General features: G+C 37.7%; 1 protein-coding gene and 2 long non-coding RNA genes across 7 annotated transcripts; 2 read left to right on the top strand and 1 right to left on the bottom strand.

Annotated features, from left to right (window-relative positions):
- The first annotated feature begins 9 nt into the window (after nt 1-9).
- Nucleotides 10-9,557, top strand: LOC146519598 (uncharacterized). 5 transcript variants are annotated; one of them, XM_085156754.1, is made up of 12 exons: nt 10-194; nt 1,060-1,261; nt 1,392-1,424; nt 1,523-1,641; nt 4,664-4,766; nt 4,930-4,962; nt 5,312-5,344; nt 5,444-5,677; nt 6,816-6,919; nt 8,019-8,184; nt 8,281-8,336; nt 8,673-9,557. In XM_085156754.1, exons 1-11 carry the CDS (start codon nt 130-132, stop codon nt 8,323-8,325), a joined length of 1,137 nt encoding a protein of 378 aa, XP_085012880.1. In that variant the 5' UTR covers nt 10-129; the 3' UTR covers nt 8,326-8,336; nt 8,673-9,557. The 5 variants fall into 5 exon arrangements, with proteins under 5 accessions (XP_085012880.1, XP_085012879.1, XP_085012878.1 ...); XM_085156753.1 differs by having other exon boundaries at nt 8,661-9,557; XM_085156752.1 differs by lacking the exon at nt 8,673-9,557 and having other exon boundaries at nt 8,281-8,408.
- Nucleotides 9,558-13,595: 4,038 nt separating this feature from the next.
- On the bottom strand, nt 13,596-14,760 carry LOC146519597 (uncharacterized). Its single transcript, XR_014873774.1, has 2 exons — nt 14,650-14,760; nt 13,596-14,105 (listed from the first exon to the last, which is right to left on the bottom strand). It is a non-coding gene; the product is annotated as an uncharacterized LOC146519597 (long non-coding RNA).
- Nucleotides 14,761-15,996: 1,236 nt separating this feature from the next.
- On the top strand, nt 15,997-18,053 carry LOC146519596 (uncharacterized). The gene is made up of 2 exons (XR_014873773.1): nt 15,997-16,103; nt 16,516-18,053. It is a non-coding gene; the product is annotated as an uncharacterized LOC146519596 (long non-coding RNA).
- The last annotated feature ends 5,101 nt before the right edge of the window (nt 18,054-23,154 follow it).

The raw sequence follows: 23,154 nt of genomic DNA, 5'->3' as shown, positions 1-23,154 counted from the left end.
TTGAAATGTCCTTCCGGATGTTGAGGTGTCCAGATTGTTGTTAGCTGGAGACGTTTCTCATACAACTTTAGCGTTAGCAACAACAAAATCGGTTTTTGTGGTTCCAACTTGACCGAAATTTGACCATAAATGGGGAGATATACGTGTGCCTACAACTGCGACACCTCGAGCGATCCAGACGTAAAGTTTTTTAAGTAAGTTTTCGATAATAGCGCTGCTTTTTGGTTAAACTAAACCAACAAACAGCTAGAAGCACGTTTGTAAAGTAACAGTGGCTTACAGAAGTAGGCTTGTATCAGTGTTAAGACTCAAACTTTCCACCTTTTCTCAACGTTTTAAGCCCACATAATTAGATCTTTTTCTGTATACATGGGAGTGCAGTTCGGAGTGCACCTGGAAAAGTTACCGAGACGTGTACACAAGCTCACTAAGCAAAAAGGCACTAACAAAAAGACAGGAGGCGCAGTTTGAGATGTTAAGATTGTTATTGTGAATGACCAGGATGGACAGGATTAGAAATGAGTATGTCAGAGGGACAGCTCAGGTTGAGTTTTGGGAGACAAAGTTAGAGAGCTGCATTTTTAGGTGGTTTGGACATATGCAGAGGAGGGACAGTGGATATATTGGACAAACGGTGCTTAACATGGAGCTGTGGATTTGGTAAAGGAGAACATACAGAGCGTTGCTGTGACAGAGGAGGATGCTAAGCATAGGTTGAGATTGAGGCAGATGAACTGCTGTGGCGACCCCTAAAGGCAGCAACTGAAAAAAGACCACTTAAGATCCTCTAAATTACATCTATGAGACAAAAATACTCCAGATTAAGACCTTTAACAGTAAATTATGCTCTTATTATTATGTTTTTCTGTTGTTTAAGTTGAATTATCTAGCTTACATTCAGTATATCACGCTGGAAATACTGAGTGTTATATTACATATAGCATATCATAATCAGTTTTAACAGAGTTAGTCAACAGGTATAATTTACTGAACTCTACACGATTTTTAGTGAGTTACTTTTCACACAGGGGAAAAAATGTTTTCTGTGTGTGCATGCAGGTTTCCCCTGTACAACCCCCGAAAACTTAAAAAATGGGTACTGAACATGAAGTGGAAGGACTGGACGCCGACTCGCTTTTCTGTTCTGTGCATCAATCACTTTGAGGAGCAGTACATTGACAAAACGGGCAAAAGTGTGACACTTCGGGAAGATGCGGTTCCCACCATATTTACACCGACTGACAACACACAGAAAAAGAAGGTTTGTGTGTATCATAGATAATTGTTGGCATCATTTAGAAATAAAACATTTGTGAAATATTTTAAGCTGCATAATGAAACTCCTCTGGCTTTTTAAAAATAAAGGTGTTGTTACTGTCTCCTTGATACAGGCTGCCATTAACCCGAGACGTAAACGACACAAGGTGAGCTGACCCAGACAGTTAACTTTTTATTGTTTAACGTTTAATGTTATTCATTTTTCTAAATGCATTACGTGTTGTTTCTTTTATTGTGAATGCAGCAACCTGGTGCTAAAAGCTCAGAGAAGGATTTGGCTGCATCTGCAACATCAGCTCTCCCTGCAACAGACGACAGCGTCCGGGCCAAAGAACCCAGCCAGACAGAACAAGAGACATCTGGGTATGTAACTACACACAAGGAGACGTTCTACTGTCCTGGTCCTCTTTTCTTAAATCAATAATAAGCAGTAATGCTTCAGTATGCACAGTACGGATGCCCTTCATGAGGGATTTGTGTCTCTTCCTTGGTATCTTTCACTTTTTAGGCAAATGTGTGAACAGCTACACTATGGAGCCAGTTTCTTTAATCATTAATTATACCTCTAATAAGTCAGTGTTTACAGTTTGAAGACTGCCATTAGCTTCTTGGGCATATTTGCTTGTTAATTATTAATAATACGTTTATTTGTAAAGCGCATATTTACAAAGTGCTTAACCGTTTGAATAAAACCACACATTAAGGATAAGTGTACATAATCAAACATGCAGTTAGTCTTACATTCATTCCTGCATACACACATTCAAAGAACCAAGGGCCAAAAACAACAGTCAAACAATTAAGGAAAAGCTGAGTTATGAAGCGTCACTGAAAACCAACCATAAATTCAACCAACCTGATAAGCTGAGGAAGGTTTAGCAGTGGCAACTTCAAAAGCATTATTACCTCTGGTTTTAAAGTAAAACGTAAAATAGTTAAAAGACCTTTACTAGGGATGGGTATTGATAAGATTTTCACGATTCCGATTCCATTTTCGATTCTGTTTAACGATTCAATTCTTTATCGATTCTCTTATTGATTCTTTTTTTTTTTTTTAAAGGAGAACACTAAGGTCGATTAGCTTAGATCTTTGTTTTATATCTTCTCTTTGAACAAGATAGAAATTTAGGAGTAACATGGCCTTACAAACCCAGCAGTGTGATCTTAAGAGATCCACAGCCTACGGCTCTTCAATGGGGTGTCACAGGGTCCCTGGGAAAAAAAATTGTAAATGTAAAGTAATAAAATAAATATTCTTCTGTAGCAATAACAAAGTATAACATAAATTATTCTGTAGCAATTACACAAGAATATCCAGTAATGTCCTTGCCTACAATTAAACACATTCACTTACCAAAAATCGGGGGCATCTGCTGTGGCAAACAGGTGCAAGCCTTTTACCACAAACTTAGTCACTGCTCAGTGACATTCGTCTATCCTGGCCTGAAAGGAGACGCTACCGGTAGACTGCAGCGACAACTGGCAGCATCTGAGCCAGCCAGACTCTGTCTGTCTCTCTCATCATGATCACCTAAATGCACAGTAATGGCAGGTTTTGTAAGAAGGCAGATCGCGCTAACATAATCTGCACTGTTAGTTGATTATTTACCTGCCGCATTAACGGGAGAGGACGCGCAAACGTTACCGCTGATGCTGGGTTAAGATTCACGAGTCCGGAGCAGAATTAAAAACACGACATTCATTTAAGGTCATCGCGTGTTTTGTGAGCAAATGCTTTTGCATATTCGTAGTGTTTCCTCCCTTAAATGAAATATCTACTTAGCAAGTATTGCAAGTTGCCCTGTTGTCATCCGTTCTCGTAAAGTATAACCAAACTTTTTAGTGTTTGAGCCGCTTAGGCGCTGTTTCCTGCCAGGTAAATGATGCTCCGCAACGTGGTGACGTCATTCAGGGCGACTGGAATCGATAAGGGAATCGTTTGCAAAAATGGCAAACGATTCCAAGGAATTGAAACAGTGGGAACCGGTTCTCAACAAGAACCGGTTTTCAATACCCATCCCTAACCTTTACAGACCCAGATGACCCTTTTCCGTCTCAGCAGATCTGCTGAATAGGTAGGAGCCAAGCCATGTAGGGCTTTATATGTTATTAATAACATTTTAAAATGAAGAAAGGTTTAATTTTTGCAGTGTTTGTTCAATAAAAGAAACAAGACTGGATGAGCTTAGAGATCAAAATTTAGATTGTGGTAGATAATATTAGCAGCATATTCCATATTATTCTCTAAAACCAACTTCCTCCTCCTGTTCTCATCGCTCCTTAATTCACTGAATCTGCAACTTTTTTGTTATATATTTGCTGAGCTTTTAACATTCACACATGCTCCATAATGAGGTTATGAGAAATAGTTTCTAGGTGTCACAGATTGAATCCGTTATATTCGACTGTATATTTATAGTGACCGTGTAGTTTGGGAAAGAAAGCCATATTGCTGACCAACTTGTAGTCTCGAGTTTAGTTTTAGTGCACTTCATATCGTTCACACAGGTGTACTTAAAAGTGCTGCCTTGTAGTCATAAGCTACACATTCAAATATGCACATAAATCCTGAAAACAAAGCATTCTTCTTTGCGTGGTTTTGATGCTTGATATTTATTTGCTGAGAAAAATATTTGTTTTGTGCTCAGTGAGGGACATTTAAGATTTGTTAGAAGTTTTAGAAGAAAAGCAAAAGATTAAAAAGGACAAAAGGACTAAACATGTTACTTCTGACTAGTCAGTTTCTCTCAGAGGTATAAAAACAATCTGGTTTGTCAGCTGCTACCTGCTGAAAGATTGTGGCTCATAAATGTCTTTATAGAAGCAGTTAGCATTATACAAACGCCTCAGATTTGAAATTGATATATATTTAATGCACAAGCCTAAAAACCACAGTAACCTTGCAAAAAGGTTGTTTTGGATGGTACAGTTTGCAGGTTTACAGTGAAGATTGTGTGCTTACAGGTATAACATAATGTCAAACCTACGTTTTTTTTTTTCTTTTAAAAGCTGATAAAAGCATTTAAGATGACATTTTCCTGCTGTACACGCATTTAAAAACAAATTTACAGTCATGGTGGTTTGCTGTATTGGTCCATTGGAGATCTGCCCACTGGTTAGGTCACTAAACCAGTTTTCAGACCTAACCAAAGGTTTCCTTGGGACTTGTTGTGTTGGCAAAGATGACTTTCTGGTCGATCACAGGTTTTCTCTTGGAAAAAGATAAAGATAAAATCAAATCAAACACCAGAGAGGTTTCTTTGGTGCTTCTCCTTCATAAATCAAAAAAATTTCCTGTTCTTTTATTTATTTTGTTAATAATTTCTGTACAGATATATATTATTGTTTCCTTAATGTTTTAACTTTTTTCTGTTTTAATGATTAGAGATCCCAAAACGTCAGAGAAATGGAGGATTATAATTGATGAAGCGCTGATGAAGATCGATTCATTTCCACACTTTTTTCATGGAGATTACTGTGTACCACAGGTAGATGGAATTGTATTTTATACATACTGATCACTGGGATAACTTAAGAGTTTATGTTTAGCTAATCTTATGGCATTTACGGCATATCCGATATGTTTTATCTTGTTGTTTATCTTCATTAGTGCGAGTTAATCTATGTGTGTGTTTCCACCTGCATCGACAGAGTATCCACTGGGCTCCAGATAATAAATTCAGTGTAAGTAGAATATTTTCAGTCTACTAGGGGTGTAATAAATCTCTGAAACTGGATGAACGGATGAACACTAAAACCACAACCCTGATCACTTGATTGGATCATAAACAAAAAATAAACTTTTATTCTCATATATTTCCAGTTCACCCACTACTGGGACATTTTTAACAGAATTCACCAGACTAGCTTTAACCAAGGGCTCCACACGGGTATCAGGACACCGAGTGTTGGGCACAATTGTGTCACAGTTTCCTGTCTCTGCTGCAGAATTCTTACACCCCTTTAATCTGTAAACGTTTGTCTTTTATATCGTGAAGCACTTAATTCACCTCCTCTTTTGTCATTTTTACAGCCTGAGGATAAAGACAATGAAAACATTATAGAGGTACGTCTGTTGTACGATTACCTGCAGGTGTTACTCCAAATCCAAACCAGGGTTTAGGGTGGTTTTGTCCCTCTGCCTGATGCATTGTCCTGACTGCAGGTGAAGGAGCCATGGGAGTGGCTTGCTCTGGATGTCCGAGGACCGCTGCCTCAAACAGTAAACGGACACAAATACATTTTAACAGTGACCGACTTCTACTCCAAATGGGTGGAAGCTGTGCCGATGACAGCGTGCCTCCCTTCAGATGTGGCAAAGAACGTCGTGGACATCATTGCGCACTTTGGATATCCACTGAGAATCCTCTCCAGACTGCCTCTTGACATAGTCCACAAAGTGAGCGCGCACCCTTGATTAATCTGCCTGGACTGTTTTGCAAAACCTGATTTCATATCAACATCAAAAATGTAGTTGAAGTTTAGAAACTTGCATTTTTTAAAGTGCCTTATAAATCTGACTTGGAATTAGTGCCTGAAAACCAAACCCAAGGCAGTTAAACCCATGTGTAGTTATTATAGTGACATGCTTTTAATTTAGAAGAGCATATTTAACCTTCACAAGACCAACTCGGCAATCATATAATGCATAAAGAGAAGCTAATATACTCCTTATTTTCTTTCACACACATACTGTTGTGGTTTGTTCGTACCAAATGGGTAACAGTTTTGTCTTGTGGTACTTGCATGAATACAGTTGTGTTTGAAAACCATGAGTTTTCTCTGCAAAACACACGTACAACTGATGGCTAGAATCGAGTTCCACAACGTATTTTCACAACTTATCACGGAGTCCTGCGATGTCTCCAAACTTTGCCCCCTTTTTTCAAGTCTCTAATAGTCAGATTGAAGCCTTGGGCTGTTTGCATCACGAACTGCATCTGGCATAAAAATCTGTGAAATCAAGCATGTGCAGCCTGAGAACAATTGTCTAGTCTTGCTTTGTATGATGTCAGTGAGACCAGATGGCTCAGAAATTCCACCTTCCTCCGGTAAAAAGCTCCTGTTTACAAGTGGCTGCCAGTCAGGAGACTGTTGGCTTAAAGGGAGCAGAAGGAAGGTAAACTGGCTTGTTTTAGACCGTGGATGAACTTAAGGGCTGCACTGAGGCCCAAGGCAAGATGAAAAACATTATCTGAACTGTTAACAATTTGAAACTACAGGTTGTTTTTAGAGTTCCAGTATGAAAAATATGGTGCTGAGAATGAAACTTTATCTATTCTGTGAGATGTTATGATAATTAAATGCTAATGAAATAATATTGGTTTTGTTTTTGTTAAATTAAACATATACTCTGAATTGTCCAGTATAACATGTTATACTGGAAATGAATTACCACCAGCTGAAAAAGCCCTTTGTGTCTTCCAGCTCATAATATAATGCATGATACTTTTTTTGTTATAAACTAATGTTATAGTGTGTCCTCGTTGTCCAGTTTCACACAACTGTATACTGTGTGACTGTCTTCCCCATGACAGATCAACCGAGAACTGAAAGATCAGCTGAAGGTTGCTGTTGCTCTTGTGGTCTATCATCAGCAGACGGGCATCGCAGATATGATCACACCACAGCTGATAGACAGGTCTGTAAAAAGCCAGGGTGTGCTAATATTTGTTTTTTGTGACATTTTATAGTCTTGTTATACCTTTATACCTGTAGTTTTGTTTCCTTTGGTCCTTTTCCAGATTTTATTAATTTTACCAAAATACACTTTGTCATTTGGATGACCTACAAAGTTCATTCTCTTGTTGTTGCAGGTGAAAACCTGTAGCTTTTAACACAGGATAAAAACACTTAGGTTATTAATAATATCACGAATGTTAAAGTCGCTGAAGTTTCCTGTTACCATATTGGTTTTGCAGTGAATGGTTTTAGATGCCTTCGTGCCTTTAGGGCAGTTATAACTGTGCATGCACCAATAAATCAGGCAAACATCAGTATCTGTTTGTTAAGTGGTGATGTAACAGGATTATTCATAGTGAGTCATTCAAACCACACAGGAACATGTTTTAATGCATTGTGTTGTTGATGGATCATCTCTGAGATATAGTCCGTTTTCATCATCTTCTTCCTACCAGATGATAGTGGGAGACCCTCAACATGAACTTTTATTGAGAATAGTTTTATCCAGATCTGTGCTGATGTGTTTCTATCAGCTCGACCATAACTAGCCACCTGGTAGTAAAGCATATGTCAAGTATCCCAAAGCTGCTGTTATTTTTTCCATCTACCTTAACATCGAAAGTTATAGCCGAACTCTACTTTTTTCTTTTTGTCAAAAAATATACTAAAGTGAGAATTTTGTCAACTTCAGATGGAAATGAGCTCTTCTTTACTTTTGGATGTCTGGACATGAAACTTTATTGAAACAGTGGTCGCGCTCATTTTATTGGAGCTGAAAGAGTCTGGACAATTTTGAACTCTCTGTGGATTCTCAGTACTTGTTTTGTTGGGAGCTAAAGGAATATTTGAACAACAATTTCCTGCTGATGATGTAGTTGTCTTTTATAATAGTATTTATGTTTTTTTCTCAATGAGATAAACGGGAATAAATAAGACCAAAAATATGAAATATCTGGCACCTATGGACCAAACTGTTATTACAAACAATCGGCGCATAATACCTGGATGTTCTGTCGTCATAGTAACATCTCAGTGCTGTAATGTTCCTAATCAAACAGGATGGTGAACGATCTAATAGAGGAGCATGCAGCTGACTGGGATGTTTACCTGCCTGCCAAAGTGTTCAGTCTGTGCTTCAAAGAGCTTTCAGAGACCAAGGAGAGGCCTTTCTCAGTGCTCTGCTGTAAGGGACTAGAGCCTGTTCAATTCCCCAGAGAACTGGATGTAAGTGTTGGTTTTAAAAATTTGAGTTCTAATAAATCTTTAATAAACCTTACAGGTAAAGTAAAATGACTTTCTGTTTAATCCATTTTTTCACAGTTTCCACTTTCCAAGATCCCAGAGAGTGCCTTTGTGGTTAGATAGAAGTTTACTCGGTGAGTTTTATGTGGAGTTGTGCACCACACGGTAATATAATATTCTGTATTTTACTGTTGTTTGGAACTGTGTGAAGCATATGGGGCATTTGTGGAATATATCACTGGGATTAGGTAATTACTATTACTATAGCAATTATTCAGGTTTATATTTTCTCTCGGTTAGATTATTGAGGTGTTCTTTTAACAAGCATCAGAAATCAGTTGAACGACTTCAAATTCAGCAGTGAGACGTCTTAAAATATTATGCCAGTTTTAGTGACACTACACTGGCTACTTGTGTTGTTTTAAACTGACTTAACAGTGATGTTCAACTTGTCTCAGTTTTATTTTCAGGTCACTTTAATTGGAAACAAACTGGAGCTGCTTTAGCAGCAAACCAGGGAAGAAGAACGTGTTCAGTCCTGGAGGTATTCGTTCTGGTGGAAACCCTGATGAGTGGACCGGGATGTTCTAGTACTGAGCTCTGTGGAGAGGATTTGTTGATGAAGCTGTGCATTTCAACAGCATTTTCCACTTTGTCTGTGATACACTGAGATGCTCCACCTATTTTTCATTCGCAAGTATTTTTGGATGTAGTATTTTAATTCAGTTTTTTGCTGTAGCACTGCAGCAAAATGTCTTGCTTAAAATATATAGCAGCGTGTCTGCAGTGTTGAGACTGGAACAAGGTAAATGTAGGTTAGGAAGGCAAGACAGTTTTCTGAGCCATAGGAGACTGATCAGTATAGCATTATTATTTTTATGACTTCAAGCAGTTCAGCCACCTCCACCGGTTTAGGCTGCTGATCGTTGATGTTTTCTGTTTGTAAAAAGGTAAAAGATGCCAATAAACTTTATTTAAATATAATTTTTAATCACTAGTGAATAGTTTTTGTTTATTGACTATCCATGTTATTCTTATCCAATCTGGGGGTTCTTGAGGCCAACTCAGCTACCTTAAGGTGAGAGAGGGGTACACCCTGGTTGCCAGCCTATCGCGTGATAACACAGAGAGACGGACAACCATTCATACTTACAATCTCACCTACAGCCAATTTAGACTCGCCAGTTACCCGGTGCCTATCTTCAGACTGTTGGAGTAAGAGGACCCAGACTGGAAAAAAACAAAGTTAAAAAACACTTCTTTTTTTTTTTGTACAATAATCTCACAAACAGCTGATTTACAAGTCTTCCAAGAATCAGTTGACGAGCCTACAACTCACTCCTGCTATTCTTATTTTACAGTAAAGAGAAGTGCGTGTTTTTCTGTCACACATTTTTAGACACTGCTGACTCCTGAGGGTCAAGACAGAAAACCAAACCTCAGCTGTTGTCAGGTCAGTCATCCCACTCATCTCTGAGGGAAGGAAGGCGTGATGAAACAGTTTAAAAGGTGTCGATGTTACAAAACTTTACTTGTGTTGAATCCAAAAGGAGGAAGCTTCTTGCGAGATCTGAAAAAATCTGAAAAAAAAATTAAGATTTCCTTGACCTACCCCAGATCTCAACAAAATAGATGAGTTCATTTATAAATATCCAGAATAATTATAAATATTTTATAGATAAACACACACACAATCTTTGCACTTATAAAATTAATTTTGTATTTGAACACAATTCGTTTTCAAACCCACCGCTGTCTTTCGTTACTCAGGTTAAACATGATATATAAGTCACTTAGATAACTTCAAAATGTTATTGTTTGACTTTTTTTTAGTATTTTATTTGTTCCTGAGTAAATCGGTTTGGCTGAGATTAAAGTTATAGTTTTTACACAGCTGAATAAACATCAAGCAGACAGCTGATTATCAGAAGTGTGAGATGCTCGAGAATTTACTCCGGTGTCCTGTTATATTTTAGATAGCAAGGAGTTTATTAAACTTCACCGAAACAATCTGCAAATTTCATTAAAATTTAATAAACTACCATCTTGTCTTTATTTTTAGTTAGCACATACCTTAAACACTTAAAGCTGTAAGATAATGATAGTTATAACTATCATTAGCTTACAGCTTTAAGTGTATAAAGTGCTCTTATATAAGAGCAGATGCATGCTGGTGCAATAAGCTGTACGTTTTATGTCCAATGGATACATGATCTGATTAGTCGACTAATCACAAAAATAATCGGTGACTAGTCGACTATCAACAGCCCTACTGTTCATACACTAGAACATTTTGGAAAGACTTCAGTAGATTCATTGCTGGACATCTCTACAAAGACTTTACTGTGAAATGGGAAAATGTTGTATTTTGTTTCTTTTGAAGGCAAAAAAAAAAGATGTTTACTTTATAATAAACTTTTTATCTTAGCTAAATTTTATTTTCACAAATGCAAATACAGTAACCAAAAACCTAATTTTAAATATTACTATAATGAAGTTTTATGTTACATATAATTGATTTGTGGATTACTTAACAAAATGCTATGAAAACTATTACCATTTGTAGTAATTATAAATTATTTGAATGTATTTAATTCTTTGTATTACACCCCCTGGCATATGTTAATTTTGCCCTGGTTGTATACACGTTCTGTATACTGTTTCTCAATAAAGTTTAATAATAATTTAAAAAAGGATCAAAGAGTGCTGTGGATCATTCTGCGCATGCTCAGATCATACATAATGAAATGAAATTCATTTTTAAATACTTAATTTTGCAACACCTGGTGGCGATTCACCGTTATCAACCCTCAAGCTCGTGAATTGGCTCACTAGCTTTTACGTTTATGATCGATTGCTACTGTTGTCTATCGCATATGTATTATTTGGAACCCAGCTTACCTGTAAAAACAGAGAAACAGGAGGTATCAGGAACTACCTGGTGCGCCAGCTCTGCACTACTCTTCTAGCGAGGTGTCGGCTACTGATGTGTAAGACACCGAGCGCCCTCTGCTGGCGGAACTTATATTACAGCAAAATAGACACTAACAGTAGTTTTTCCCAAAAGGAAGTGACATAAAGCATATAAATAAAATGGGGGGGCTGCAATTTTCATGTATTCATCTATGATGCCACACATGCCCAAAACTTAATTTAGCATATTAAATAAATGTGAATGACTAGAAACAGTTGTTTCTTAAATATAAGAATATAAGAATAGAATAGAATAATCCTTTAATTGTCCCACAAGGGGAAATTTGGTTGTAACAGCAGCCAAAAAGACACATATACAAACAAACAGTACAGAAAACTGCCCAAAATCAAAATATGTAACTCCAAAATAAAGTTTATTTCAAGCCACTGAGCCAGTGATCCTGAAATATATGCAAGAAAAAGCAATAACAAAAACACTAAAATACTTCCTCTGTGTGTGTGTGTGTGTGTGTGTGTGTGTGTGTGTGCGTGTGTGTGTGTGTGTGTGTGTGTGTCACCGTTCTCACCTCCGTGCGGGCGGGTAGGCTCGCACACGCCACTCATTAAAAGCAGATGCAGGCTCAGAGGGCTCAGCGAGATGAGGTGGGTGGGAAGATCCAGAAGATCCCTTCCAGCTGTGAATCATGGGAGGAGGGATCAGCTTGGTTTGGGGTAACCTGCAGCACCAGGTATTACCCCGTCCTCCTGTGCTACAAACATTTTCAGCGAGTGTATGAACACACTGCAGGGCTGACATCACACTGCAGGGCTGACATCATCTATCTACATTTACACCTGAAACAGGTCTGTGTGTGATATTGTTGCATATTTGTCTGTTTGATACATGTTTTAGATTATAAAACTTGTTTGCATTTTAGACAAAGATAATAAAGATATTACAAAAAGTATTGTTTAAATTATGATTTCATTTATAAAGGGAAAAACACTCTCCAAACCTGCCCTATCTGCAAAAGTAACTGCCCCCTAAACCTAATAACTGGTTGTTCCACCCTCTGCAGCAGGAGCTGCAATCACGTGTTTGTGATCCTTCATCCTGATCATCAACCTTTCTGACTGAAGGTCATTTCTGCCAGCAGGACTTTCATCAGCACCACAACACTTAATGCTAAACACAAAGTTACAAAACTCAGTTCACAACTACGCAGTCTGATCTACAAAATATTGATGAGCACAATTTGAGCCCAGACAGCACAGCGGTTACCCTCTAACCTGAAACAGATTTTTAAAAAGTCTCTTCTCTTTTCTTTCCTTCTGTAATCCATGTATGAAGCAAACACCTGTCAGTATTTCCTTCAACAGGACACAGTAATGTGCAAAAGTGTTGAGCTGCCCTTCAATTGTTTATATTTGGATTCAAAGACAAACATTATTTTAAACACATTTGATTAAAAGAATGTTTAAAAAATGTTTTTAATATTATATAATATTTAAATGTTAATATTATATACCTCCCAATCAAGGGTTCATACGCCTTTTTCTGGCTCCAATTCAAGCACTTTTTAAGCACTTTCAAGGTCCATGTTCAAGCTTTCCCAGCACATGGCCAAAAAAAACCACAGAAAGCATGTTTCACTTTGCATCACCTCACTAAGACCATGTGAAAATGAAAACGAATCATCTTAGGTTGACTTAAAAAGCCTTTCTTTCCCACAAAACAGGAAAACTGCACCAAACATCACATTTTTCAAGCACCCGTGTGAACCCTGTTTACAGATAAATACAGATTCAATGAAACTGCACATTAATCCCATAAATATGAAGCTCTGACCTTCTACGTGACTGAATGTTGATCAGTGACTAAATCAGTGGATCCTAACAGTGAGTCCGGAACACACTTCCTAGTTGCCCTGCACAGTACCTCAGGACTCCAAGGTGCAATTTGCTATTGCAATAAACTATTATTTATTTATCCACACTTAACAACTCTTGCACTTAATCTATAATAAAATGATGACAAAAAATATAATGAAATATATTTGAAATAAAAATTTAATACAATGTATGTTCTTTAAAACACAGTGTGTGTTTATTAAATGTCATAATTATAATAATCCATAATTATGTGGATATGCATATTACATATATACACACAGAAGCAGACAGGATAAGACTAGTGTCATATCTGAGACAGTAACCAGGGCCGGACTGTTTCTGAAACCTCCATCATTTTCATTGTGCAACAACACGGCAGCAGAGGACAATTTGATTTTGTTATGGGAATAAATCACTACTGGAAATCACAGGACTCAGATCAACACACGATCTGCTCAACGATCTGTGCCACAGTAAATCTCATGCAGTGCTACTTTTAAAACTCTCACATATTTGGACAATCTATAATCTTCTACCACAAAAACATACAATTGTTCATTGAAGTAAACACACAGAGCAGTAGTGGATATTTTAAAAATGTGTTTATTTATTTTGATTTGCTGCTAACTGCAAGGATTTTATTTGTAGTTTTTGTAGTAGGAAGCACTGCAAAAACTACAAATAAAAAAGTGCAGTTAACAAAAGCAGTGCTCTCCACTATGTAAAACCCTCACCTGAATTTTTAGGTTTTTCAGTTCAAGCCAATTAAATGAAACCCAAAAATTCAACCCCAACAATCAAATGATCCCCTATGAGCAAGCACTCTGGCAACGGTGGAGAGAAAAAACTCCCTTTTAACAGGAAGAAACCTCTGGCAGAACCAGGCTCAGGGAGGGGCAGTCTTCTGCCATGACTGGTTGGGGGTGTGAGGGGCAAAATAAAATCAAACATAAAGGAGAGCACAGCATATTTTAGAAGGGCGCCGGCCTTGAGGCAGACCGAAGAAACGGTGGATGGACAAAATCAAGGAAGATGGAGAAACCTTTGCAGAAGAACGGACCCTGCACCAGCGGGAACAGCGCCAGGATGAAGGTGGACTGTGGATGGAAAACATTATTACTGGTTTTAAGGGGTTTCTGGTCCACATCCACAATTACAGTAGGGCTGTAATTGTGGATGTGGACCAGAAGCCACAATTGTAGCAATCCCCGCTCTGTGGGGTCATGATTATTATCATGACCCCACAGAGCGGGACATTCACTTTAGCCGAAAAGCCTTGCGATGGCCCAGCAAGCTGCAGGAACAACAATGGCCACTGTGGCAAGACCTAAACCTATTTTAAGTAGGCGTTTGGCACCATGACGCCACGAACCATGGGTCTCAGCCTCCTCAGGTTCAGGAGCATTGTTATTTATTATACACTGTGCTTCTTCCACTAGGCGCTGATGATTTTCCACAGTTTTCCTGAGTTCTGCGTTTTCATTGCTATTTATTATACGCCGTGCTTCTTCCACTAGGCGCTGATGATTTTCCATAGTTTTCCTGAGTTCTGCGTTTTCTTTTATAATATTTTCGTACCCTCTTCTGGGTTCTGCGTTTTCTTCCCCGAGTTCTGCGGTTTTTCTTTTTAGATTTTCGTACCTTGTTGTGAGTTCTGTGTTTTCTTCCCACATTTCTTTTATCTCTTCCCCGTGAGCTCTCCTACTTTCTTCATACTCTTCTCTGATTTGATTTCTCTCCCTTCTAACGTCAGACAGCTCAGTAGCAAGCCTACTGCCGAAATCAGAAGTTAGCATTGCTAATTCATAAAGCTGAGACAATCTCATATTAATAGCCTGAATCCGCAGCTCGAGTGATCCCGATCCACTATCGCTTCCAGAAGGTGAGATATTTAATGATTCCTGTGACATTTTTTAAAGGTTTAAAGAACGGTGTCACGGGTTAAATAAGTATTAGCTTTGTCTAAAACAACGATCTGTTTCTGAAAATGCTCCAATGTAAACCGTTAAAGGAGCTCCCTATTTAAGGACTAGCAGAGAACGTGACGTCGACCGTGACGTCAGAATGGTCCTTTGTGAAGATCAAAGGATCAAAGAGCGAGGGGGCGTTCCAAGATGGCCGAGTAAGTACACGCTTACTGCCGAGCTTAGCAAATGTAACGCTATAATACTGTAGGAACACTGTGTCAACTCAGACCTCAGAAGCTTTTTCGGTATTTAAGCCAGAAAATGACCGATTTTGATCAATAAAGCGACAAAATGTCACAGCGTGACAATAAAAGACCCTCGGCTAGCTCCAACAACGAAGCTACTGCTAAAGGCTAATGCTAGCCAAACAGCCGGGTCGGTAAACCCACTGCTTGACTACTGCCATGACTACACGGCTTTTTCACTACCTCTCCCAATAACTGGACGTAATGGACGAGTTTCCACCTCTACCCGTCTCACCCAGCCAGTCTCCGGCGCCAAAGAAAGCCCTGCATTCAAAGGTAGATAGCGTGGATATTGTTGAAACTCTGTCAAAGCTAATAAACGAAAGAATGGATGACCTGGATCAGAAAAACTGGACTTTGCATGTGAAGAGATAAAAGATGTCAAATGCAGAGTGGGCACTTTGGAGCAGAAAATCTCCAAAGAGGAAGAGCGTATGACCAGCAAAGAATCACAGATCACGAGCGATACTCCAGACGGTGAAACCTCAGGCTGTTTGGTGTCAAAGAAGAGCAACAGGATGATACATGGAGAGTTGCTGTTGAGATTTGTCAGGCCTGTTGCCTGAATGTAAAAATCAACTTTCTGACACCGTACATCGGGTCGGCTCCAAACGCCCAAACAACATCAGTCCCAGACCTATTATCATCCAGTTCATCTCCCGCAGAACCAGAGAGCCTGTGGAAAGCAGCCAAGACATCTCCATTCTTAAAGGAGAACCGGGACCTGAAGTTTGCTGAGGACCTTTCCTGAGAAGAGAGGGAGCGCCGCAGCAAGATGTGGCCTATTATTGAGAAGGCTCGCAGAGAAAATAAAAAGGCCTATTACGTCGGATGCCGGGGTTTTGTTAATGGGACGGAAGTTTTCCCGTCTTCAGAATGAGAGGTGAATACGGGGGAGCTAAGGAATAGAAAAGTCCCTACAATGTTGCACAGTTTCTTGGACTTGGTTGAATGTTTTTCATTGATCCTTCTGATGTTTTGGATCATTAAGTCTATGCTTCATTTATATTTCGAGGACACTTTAAGTTTCAGCACCTGAGTTGTACCTTAAAAAATATTTCTTGTATTTATGCCGAGTTATTTTCATCCCTGCAATGCTCGGTCCCTTGGTGAGGTTTATTTTTTTGTTAAGCACACAATATTGGTTCCTTAAATTTCTAGCGGTTTATTTTTTGTTTTCTTAATTATCATTTTCTATTGTTTCCCTTAATGCCAGGGGGTTGAGACAGATCTGTAAACGTAAAGCCTTATTTTGTTTGGTAAGAAATATAAAAGTGATTATTGTTTTTTCCAAGAAAGCCATTCTGTATCTGCTGATGTGAACTTCTGGAAGTCTCAGTGGGGTAACGATGTTTGGTATTCGCACGCCACAGAGAGGTCAGCTGGGGTCACAACACTCAAAGGTAGCTTTGGAGGTATTGTTCTACATTTCAGATTGTGACTCTTTGGGTCATTATATTTATCAGGTAGTAGAATACAATCACTCCATTTTCATAATTGTCAATTTATATGGCTATAATACCAAACCTGAAAATGACTAATTAATTGACTCTTTAGATCATAGGTGTCAAACCCTGGCCCGCGGGCCAGATTTGGCCCGCAGCCTAATTACATTTGGCCCGCGAAGCCATACCAAATTACTATTAGAGCTGGCCTACTGGTATTACACAGCTAATATATATTGTTTAGTATTAAGCTTTGCTTGTTCCATATTCAGTTTTTCAGCAAAACGTGTTTGAGTCCATAAGAAAAGATTCATTCTCATATCTGGAGGAATAAATATATTTCAATAAATATTAATGTTAGCCCACGACTTTGTTCCAGTTTTGAATTTTGGCCCACTGTGTATTTGAGTTTGACACCCCTGCTTTAGATACAAGGATTCGTTTTTGGCTCTCTAAATATCCCAGTTTGAATTTAATAATTAGAGGAGATTTTAATGTTTCACTAAATGACACTATAGATCGATGGCCCCCAGCACAACATTTTAGAAAAAAATTGAGATTGGAAACATTTATGGATAAATTTAATGTAACACATATTTGGAGAGACAAATTTCCTGATGATATATCATTTACCTGCAGTAACCATTCTGGTTCAAGGAAATCGCGTATTGATTTCTGGTTAATATCAAGTAGTCTATCAAAGGACAGTGTCACGGTCAATATCCTTGCAACTCCACTTACGGGCCATAGAGCAATATATATATATTAACCTGCAACTCTTTCCAACTATTGTAATTAATAGATCCTCATATTGAAAATTAAATAGTTCGCTTTTGAGCCATACAATTGTGAAATCTGAAATCACACGACTTAAAACATTTTATACACAAGGCTAATATTGAGAATTCCTATGGCATAAACTGGGAAATTTGAGACGAGTAAAATGTTAAGACAGTATGGGGCAAAAATAGCTAAGTCAAGGGCAGCAGAAGAAGAAAATCTAATTGTTCAAATTTCCGCAATATATCAACTCCCACCAGACGAGGTCTAGGAGGAGGATAGATTACATCTTAGGTCCTTTCAATCTAAACTGGATGAGCTTTACCGCCAGAAAGCTGAAGGAGCTTTTGTTCGTTCAAGAAAAAGATGGATAGAGGAGGGAGAGCAGAATTTTGCTTATTTTTTCCGCATAGAAAAAAGTAGATCTAAAGCCAATACTATTCATAAATTGAATATAAATGGTACGGTCAGTGATGATGCAAAAATTATCTCTCAATTTTGTTGTAATTTCTACTCAAAGTTGTATGAATCCAATTATAACGCAAAGGTCGCTACCCAATTTATTGACTCTGTAAATAATGTTGAAATGATTAAAAGTGCTGATAGGCTTTTTTGTGACAGTCCAATTACTGAAAAAGAGATATTGACATCTATTGAATTTCTTAAAAACAACAAATCTCCAGGCACAGATGGGCTGGTGGCTGAATTCTATAAATCATTTTCTTCTCATCTTGCATCCTTTTTGTTGCAGGTTTATAATGAAAGTATTGAAAGGGGCACTCTTCCCCCCAGCCTTACTCAAGGACTTATTACTTTAATTCCCAAACCTAAGAAGGACCTACTTTTTATAGACAACTGGAGACCAATAAGCCTCCTATATAATGATTATAAAATATTAGCTCTATTGCTAGCTAGAAGAATGAAATATATTTTGGATGATATTGCAGATTAGACACAGTCTGGATTTATGACAAACATACACATCTCCAATAATATTAGACTCGTCTTGGATATTCTGGACTACTCAGCATTAATATCTGATCACTCATTTATCCTTCTCCTGGACTTCTATAAAGCCTTTGACTCAATTGAGCATGAATTTATATTTCTTACACTTCAGAAATTTGGTTTTGGTGATATCTTCTGCTAAGATATCAAAACTCTGTATTCCAATGCTAATAGTTCTATTAGAATGAAAAATGGCACCACTTCTCGTTTTAGTCTTAATCGAGGGGTACGCCAGGGTTGCCCAATTAGCCCTTATCTTTTTTTTACTTTGCACCCAAATTCTTGCCTCTCATATTTCGAATAGCACTGTGAAAGGTATAAATATAGCAGACAGAGATTGTCATCAGTCAATTGGCAGATGATACCACAATTTTTCTTAAAAATGCCAGCCAAGTGCCAATTGCTTTACATGTAATAGAAGATTTCTCAAAAGGGTCTGGATTGGTGCTAAACTTAAATAAATGTCAATTATTACCTGTCAAAGAGTGTAATGTTCAGAGTATTTGTAATATAACAGTTAAAAATGAAGCAACATATTTAGGTCTGATTATCTGCAAAGATCCAAAAGACAGAATTTCACTACATTTTCCCCCAATTATTAAAAAATCTCAAACCAATTTAAATCAATGGTTGCAGAGAGATTTAAGTTTTTTGCTGTAGCACTGCAGCAAAATGTCTTGCTTAAAATATATAGCAGTGTGTCTGCAGTGTTGAGACTGGAACAAGGTAAATGTAGGTTAGGAAGGCAAGACAGTTTTCTGAGCCATAGGAGACTGATCAGTATAGCTTTATTATTTTTATGACTTCAAGCAGTTCAGCCACCTCCACTGGTTTAGGCTGCTGATCGTTGATGTTTTCTGTTTGTAAAAAGGTAAAAGATGCCAATAAACTTTATTTAAATATAATTTTTAATCACTAGTGAATAGTTTTTGTATATTGACTATCCATGTTATTCTTATCCAATCTGGGGGTTCTTGAGGCCAACTCAGCTACCTTAAGGTGAGAGAGGGGTACACCCTGGTTGCCAGCCTATCACATGATAACACAGAGAGACGGACAACCATTCATACTTACAATCTCACCTACAGCCAATTTAGACTCGCCAGTTACCCGGTGCCTATCTTCAGACTGTTGGAGTAAGAGGACCCAGACTGGAAAAAAACAAAGTTAAAAAACACTTCTTTTTTTTTTTTGTACAATAATCTCACAAACAGCTGATTTACAAGTCTTCCAAGAATCAGTTGACGAGCCTACAACTCACTTCTGCTATTCTTATTTTACAGTAAAGAGAAGTGTGTGTTTTTCTGTCACACATTTTTAGACACTGCTGACTCCTGAGGGTCAAGACAGAAAACCAAACCTCAGCTGTTGTCAGGTCAGTCATCCCACTCATCTCTGAGGGAAGGAAGGCGTGATGAAACAGTTTAAAAGGTGTCGATGTTACAAAACTTTACTTGTGTTGAATCCAAAAGGAGGAAGCTTCTTGCGAGATCTGAAAAAATCTGAAAAAAAATTAAGATTTCCTTGACCTACCCCAGATCTCAACAAAATAGATGAGTTCATTTATAAATATCCAGAATAATTATAAATATTATATAGATAAACACACACACAATCTTTGCACTTATAAAATTAATTTTGTATTTGAACACAATTCCCACTTGCTAAAAACAGTCTTTTTAACTCTAGTCACTGCTAAAACTATCAGCGGTAAAATCATCTGCTAATCTGTCTGCTAACCATTGACAACTTTTCATACTGATAAGGACCTCACCCATTCATACTACACCAAAGTAATTAAGTAACAGAAACCGTTAAATGACAGAAAGTTCCTGTTTCGCCCCGCTTACTATGGAAATTTCTGCTTTTTTGTGAATTAACAAAAGCATTGTTTTATTTTAAATTGTAATTTTCCACATTTATTTAAACCCAGAGTTTCAGTATTAATGCTCACGTGTTGACTTTTGCAAAACAAAACGTCTCAGTATGTGGGAAAAACGTGGCGCAATCCTTCATAAAACGGGAGCTCCGATTAACTCTGATAATTTAAGCAGTTATGAAGATAAATAAGACATTCAGACAGATATTCTCCTGTTGCATTAGTTTGTGCATGCACAGAGTGACACCGGCCGTTCCTCTCAATTCGCGCCTCAGAGACGTCGTTATTTTTCAAAAGAAACATACTGAGACGTTTTGTTTTGCAAAAGTCAACACGTGAGCATTAATACTGAAACTCTGGGTTTAAATAAATGTGGAAAATTACAATTTAAAATAAAACAATGCTTTTGTTAATTCACAAAAAAGCAGAAATTTCCATAGTAAGCGGGGCGAAACAGGAACTTTCTGTCATTTAACGGTTTCTGTTACTTAATTACTTTGGTGTAGTATGAATGGGTGAGGCCCTTATCAGTATGAAAAGTTGTAAATCTTATAAAAGCACGGTGAAAAGCTTAAAATGAGTGCCCTGCTTGAATATTGTTCAAAGCTAACCTGTGGGCCGGGTTGGAGTCATTGCTGGCCAGATTTTGGTCCCTGGGCCTTGAGTTTGATCCCCCTGCCATCAATGGTTAGCAGACAGATTAGCAGATGATTTTACCGCTGATAGTTTTAGCAGTGACTAGAGTTAAAAAGACTGTTTTTAGCAGGTGGGAATTGTGTTCAAATACAAAATTAATTTTATAAGTGCAAAGATTGTGTATGTGTTTATCTATATAATATTTATAATTATTCTGGATATTTATAAATGAACTCATCTATTTTGTTGAGATCTGGGGTAGGTCAAGGAAATCTTAATTTTTTTCAGATTTTTTCAGATCTCGCAAGAAGCTTCCTCCTTTTGGATTCAACACAAGTAAAGTTTTGTAACATCGACACCTTTTAAACTGTTTCATCACGCCTTCCTTCCCTCAGAGATGAGTGGGATGACTGACCTGACAACAGCTGAGGTTTGGTTTTCTGTCTTGACCCTCAGGAGTCAGCAGTGTCTAAAAATGTGTGACAGAAAAACACACACTTCTCTTTACTGTAAAATAAGAATAGCAGAAGTGAGTTGTAGGCTCGTCAACTGATTCTTGGAAGACTTGTAAATCAGCTGTTTGTGAGATTATTGTACAAAAAAAAAAGTGTTTTTTAACTTTGTTTTTTTCCAGTCTGGGTCCTCTTACTCCAACAGTCTGAAGATAGGCACCGGGTAACTGGTGAGTCTAAATTGGCTGTAGGTGAGATTGTAAGTATGAATGGTTGTCCGTCTCTCTGTGTTATCATGTGATAGGCTGGCAACCAGGGTGTACCCCTCTCTCACCTTAAGGTAGCTGAGTTGGCCTCAAGAACCCCCAGATTGGATAAGAATAACATGGATAGTCAATATACAAAAACTATTCACTAGTGATTAAAAATTATATTTAAATAAAGTTTATTGGCATCTTTTACCTTTTTACAAACAGAAAACATCAACGATCAGCAGCCTAAACCAGTGGAGGTGGCTGAACTGCTTGAAGTCATAAAAATAATAATGCTATACTGATCAGTCTCCTATGGCTCAGAAAACTGTCTTGCCTTCCTAACCTACATTTACCTTGTTCCAGTCTCAACACTGCAGACACACTGCTATATATTTTAAGCAAGACATTTTGCTGCAGTGCTACAGCAAAAAACTTAAATCTCTCTGCAACCATTGATTTAAATTGGTTTGAGATTTTTTTAATAATTGGGGGAAAATGCAGTGAAATTCTGTCTTTTGGATCTTTGCAGATAATCAGACCTAAATATGTTGCTTCATTTTTAACTGTTATATTACAAATACTCTGAACATTACACTCTTTGACAGGTAATAATTGACATTTATTTAAGTTTAGCACCAATCCAGACCCTTTTGAGAAATTCTCTATTACATGTAAAGCAATTGGCACTTGGCTGGCATTTTTAAGAAAAATTGTGGTATCATCTGCCAATTGACTGATGACAATCTCTGTCTGCTATATTTATACCTTTCACAGTGCTATTCGAAATATGAGAGGCAAGAATTTGGGTGCAAAGTAAAAAAAAGATAAGGGCTAATTGGGCAACCCTGGCGTACCCCTCGATTAAGACTAAAACGAGAAGTGGTGCCATTTTTCATTCTAATAGAACTATTAGCATTGGAATACAGAGTTTTGATATCTTAGCAGAAGATATCACCAAAACCAAATTTCTGAAGTGTAAGAAATATAAATTCATGCTCAATTGAGTCAAAGGCTTTATAGAAGTCCAGGAGAAGGATAAATGAGTGATCAGATATTAATGCTGAGTAGTCCAGAATATCCAAGACGAGTCTAATATTATTGGAGATGTGTATGTTTGTCATAAATCCAGACTGTGTCTAATCTACAATATCATCCAAAATATATTTCATTCTTCTAGCTAGCAATAGAGCTAATATTTTATAATCATTATATAGGAGGCTTATTGGTCTCCAGTTGTCTATAAAAAGTAGGTCCTTCTTAGGTTTGGGAATTAAAGTAATAAGTCCTTGAGTAAGGCTGGGGGGAAGAGTGCCCCTTTCAATACTTTCATTATAAACCTACAACAAAAAGGATGCAAGATGAGAAGAAAATGATTTATAGAATTCAGCCACCAGCCCATCTGTGCCTGGAGATTTGTTGTTTTTAAGAAATTCAATAGATGTCAAGATCTCTTTTTCAGTAATTGGACTGTCACAAAAAA

The sequence above is a fragment of the Neolamprologus multifasciatus genome, chromosome 4 (genome assembly GCF_963576455.1).
Source record: "Neolamprologus multifasciatus chromosome 4, fNeoMul1.2, whole genome shotgun sequence".
Classification (NCBI taxonomy): Eukaryota; Metazoa; Chordata; class Actinopteri; order Cichliformes; family Cichlidae; genus Neolamprologus; species Neolamprologus multifasciatus.
Note: the sequence above shows the minus strand (reverse complement) of the source record. Positions and strands in the feature narration are given on the sequence as shown.

What these genes read in the sequence shown, in the direction of transcription:
- LOC146519598 (XM_085156751.1), top strand. Translation starts at nt 130, where the DNA reads ATGGGGAGATATACGTGTGCCTACAACTGCGACACCTCGAGCGATCCA. An exon ending in ACAGAACAAGAGACATCTGG is followed by an intron (nt 1,642 to 4,663) that starts GTATGTAACTAC and finishes TTTAATGATTAG; the next exon opens with AGATCCCAAAACGTCAGAGA. An exon ending in GAGATTACTGTGTACCACAG is followed by an intron (nt 4,767 to 4,929) that starts GTAGATGGAATT and finishes CTGCATCGACAG; the next exon opens with AGTATCCACTGGGCTCCAGA.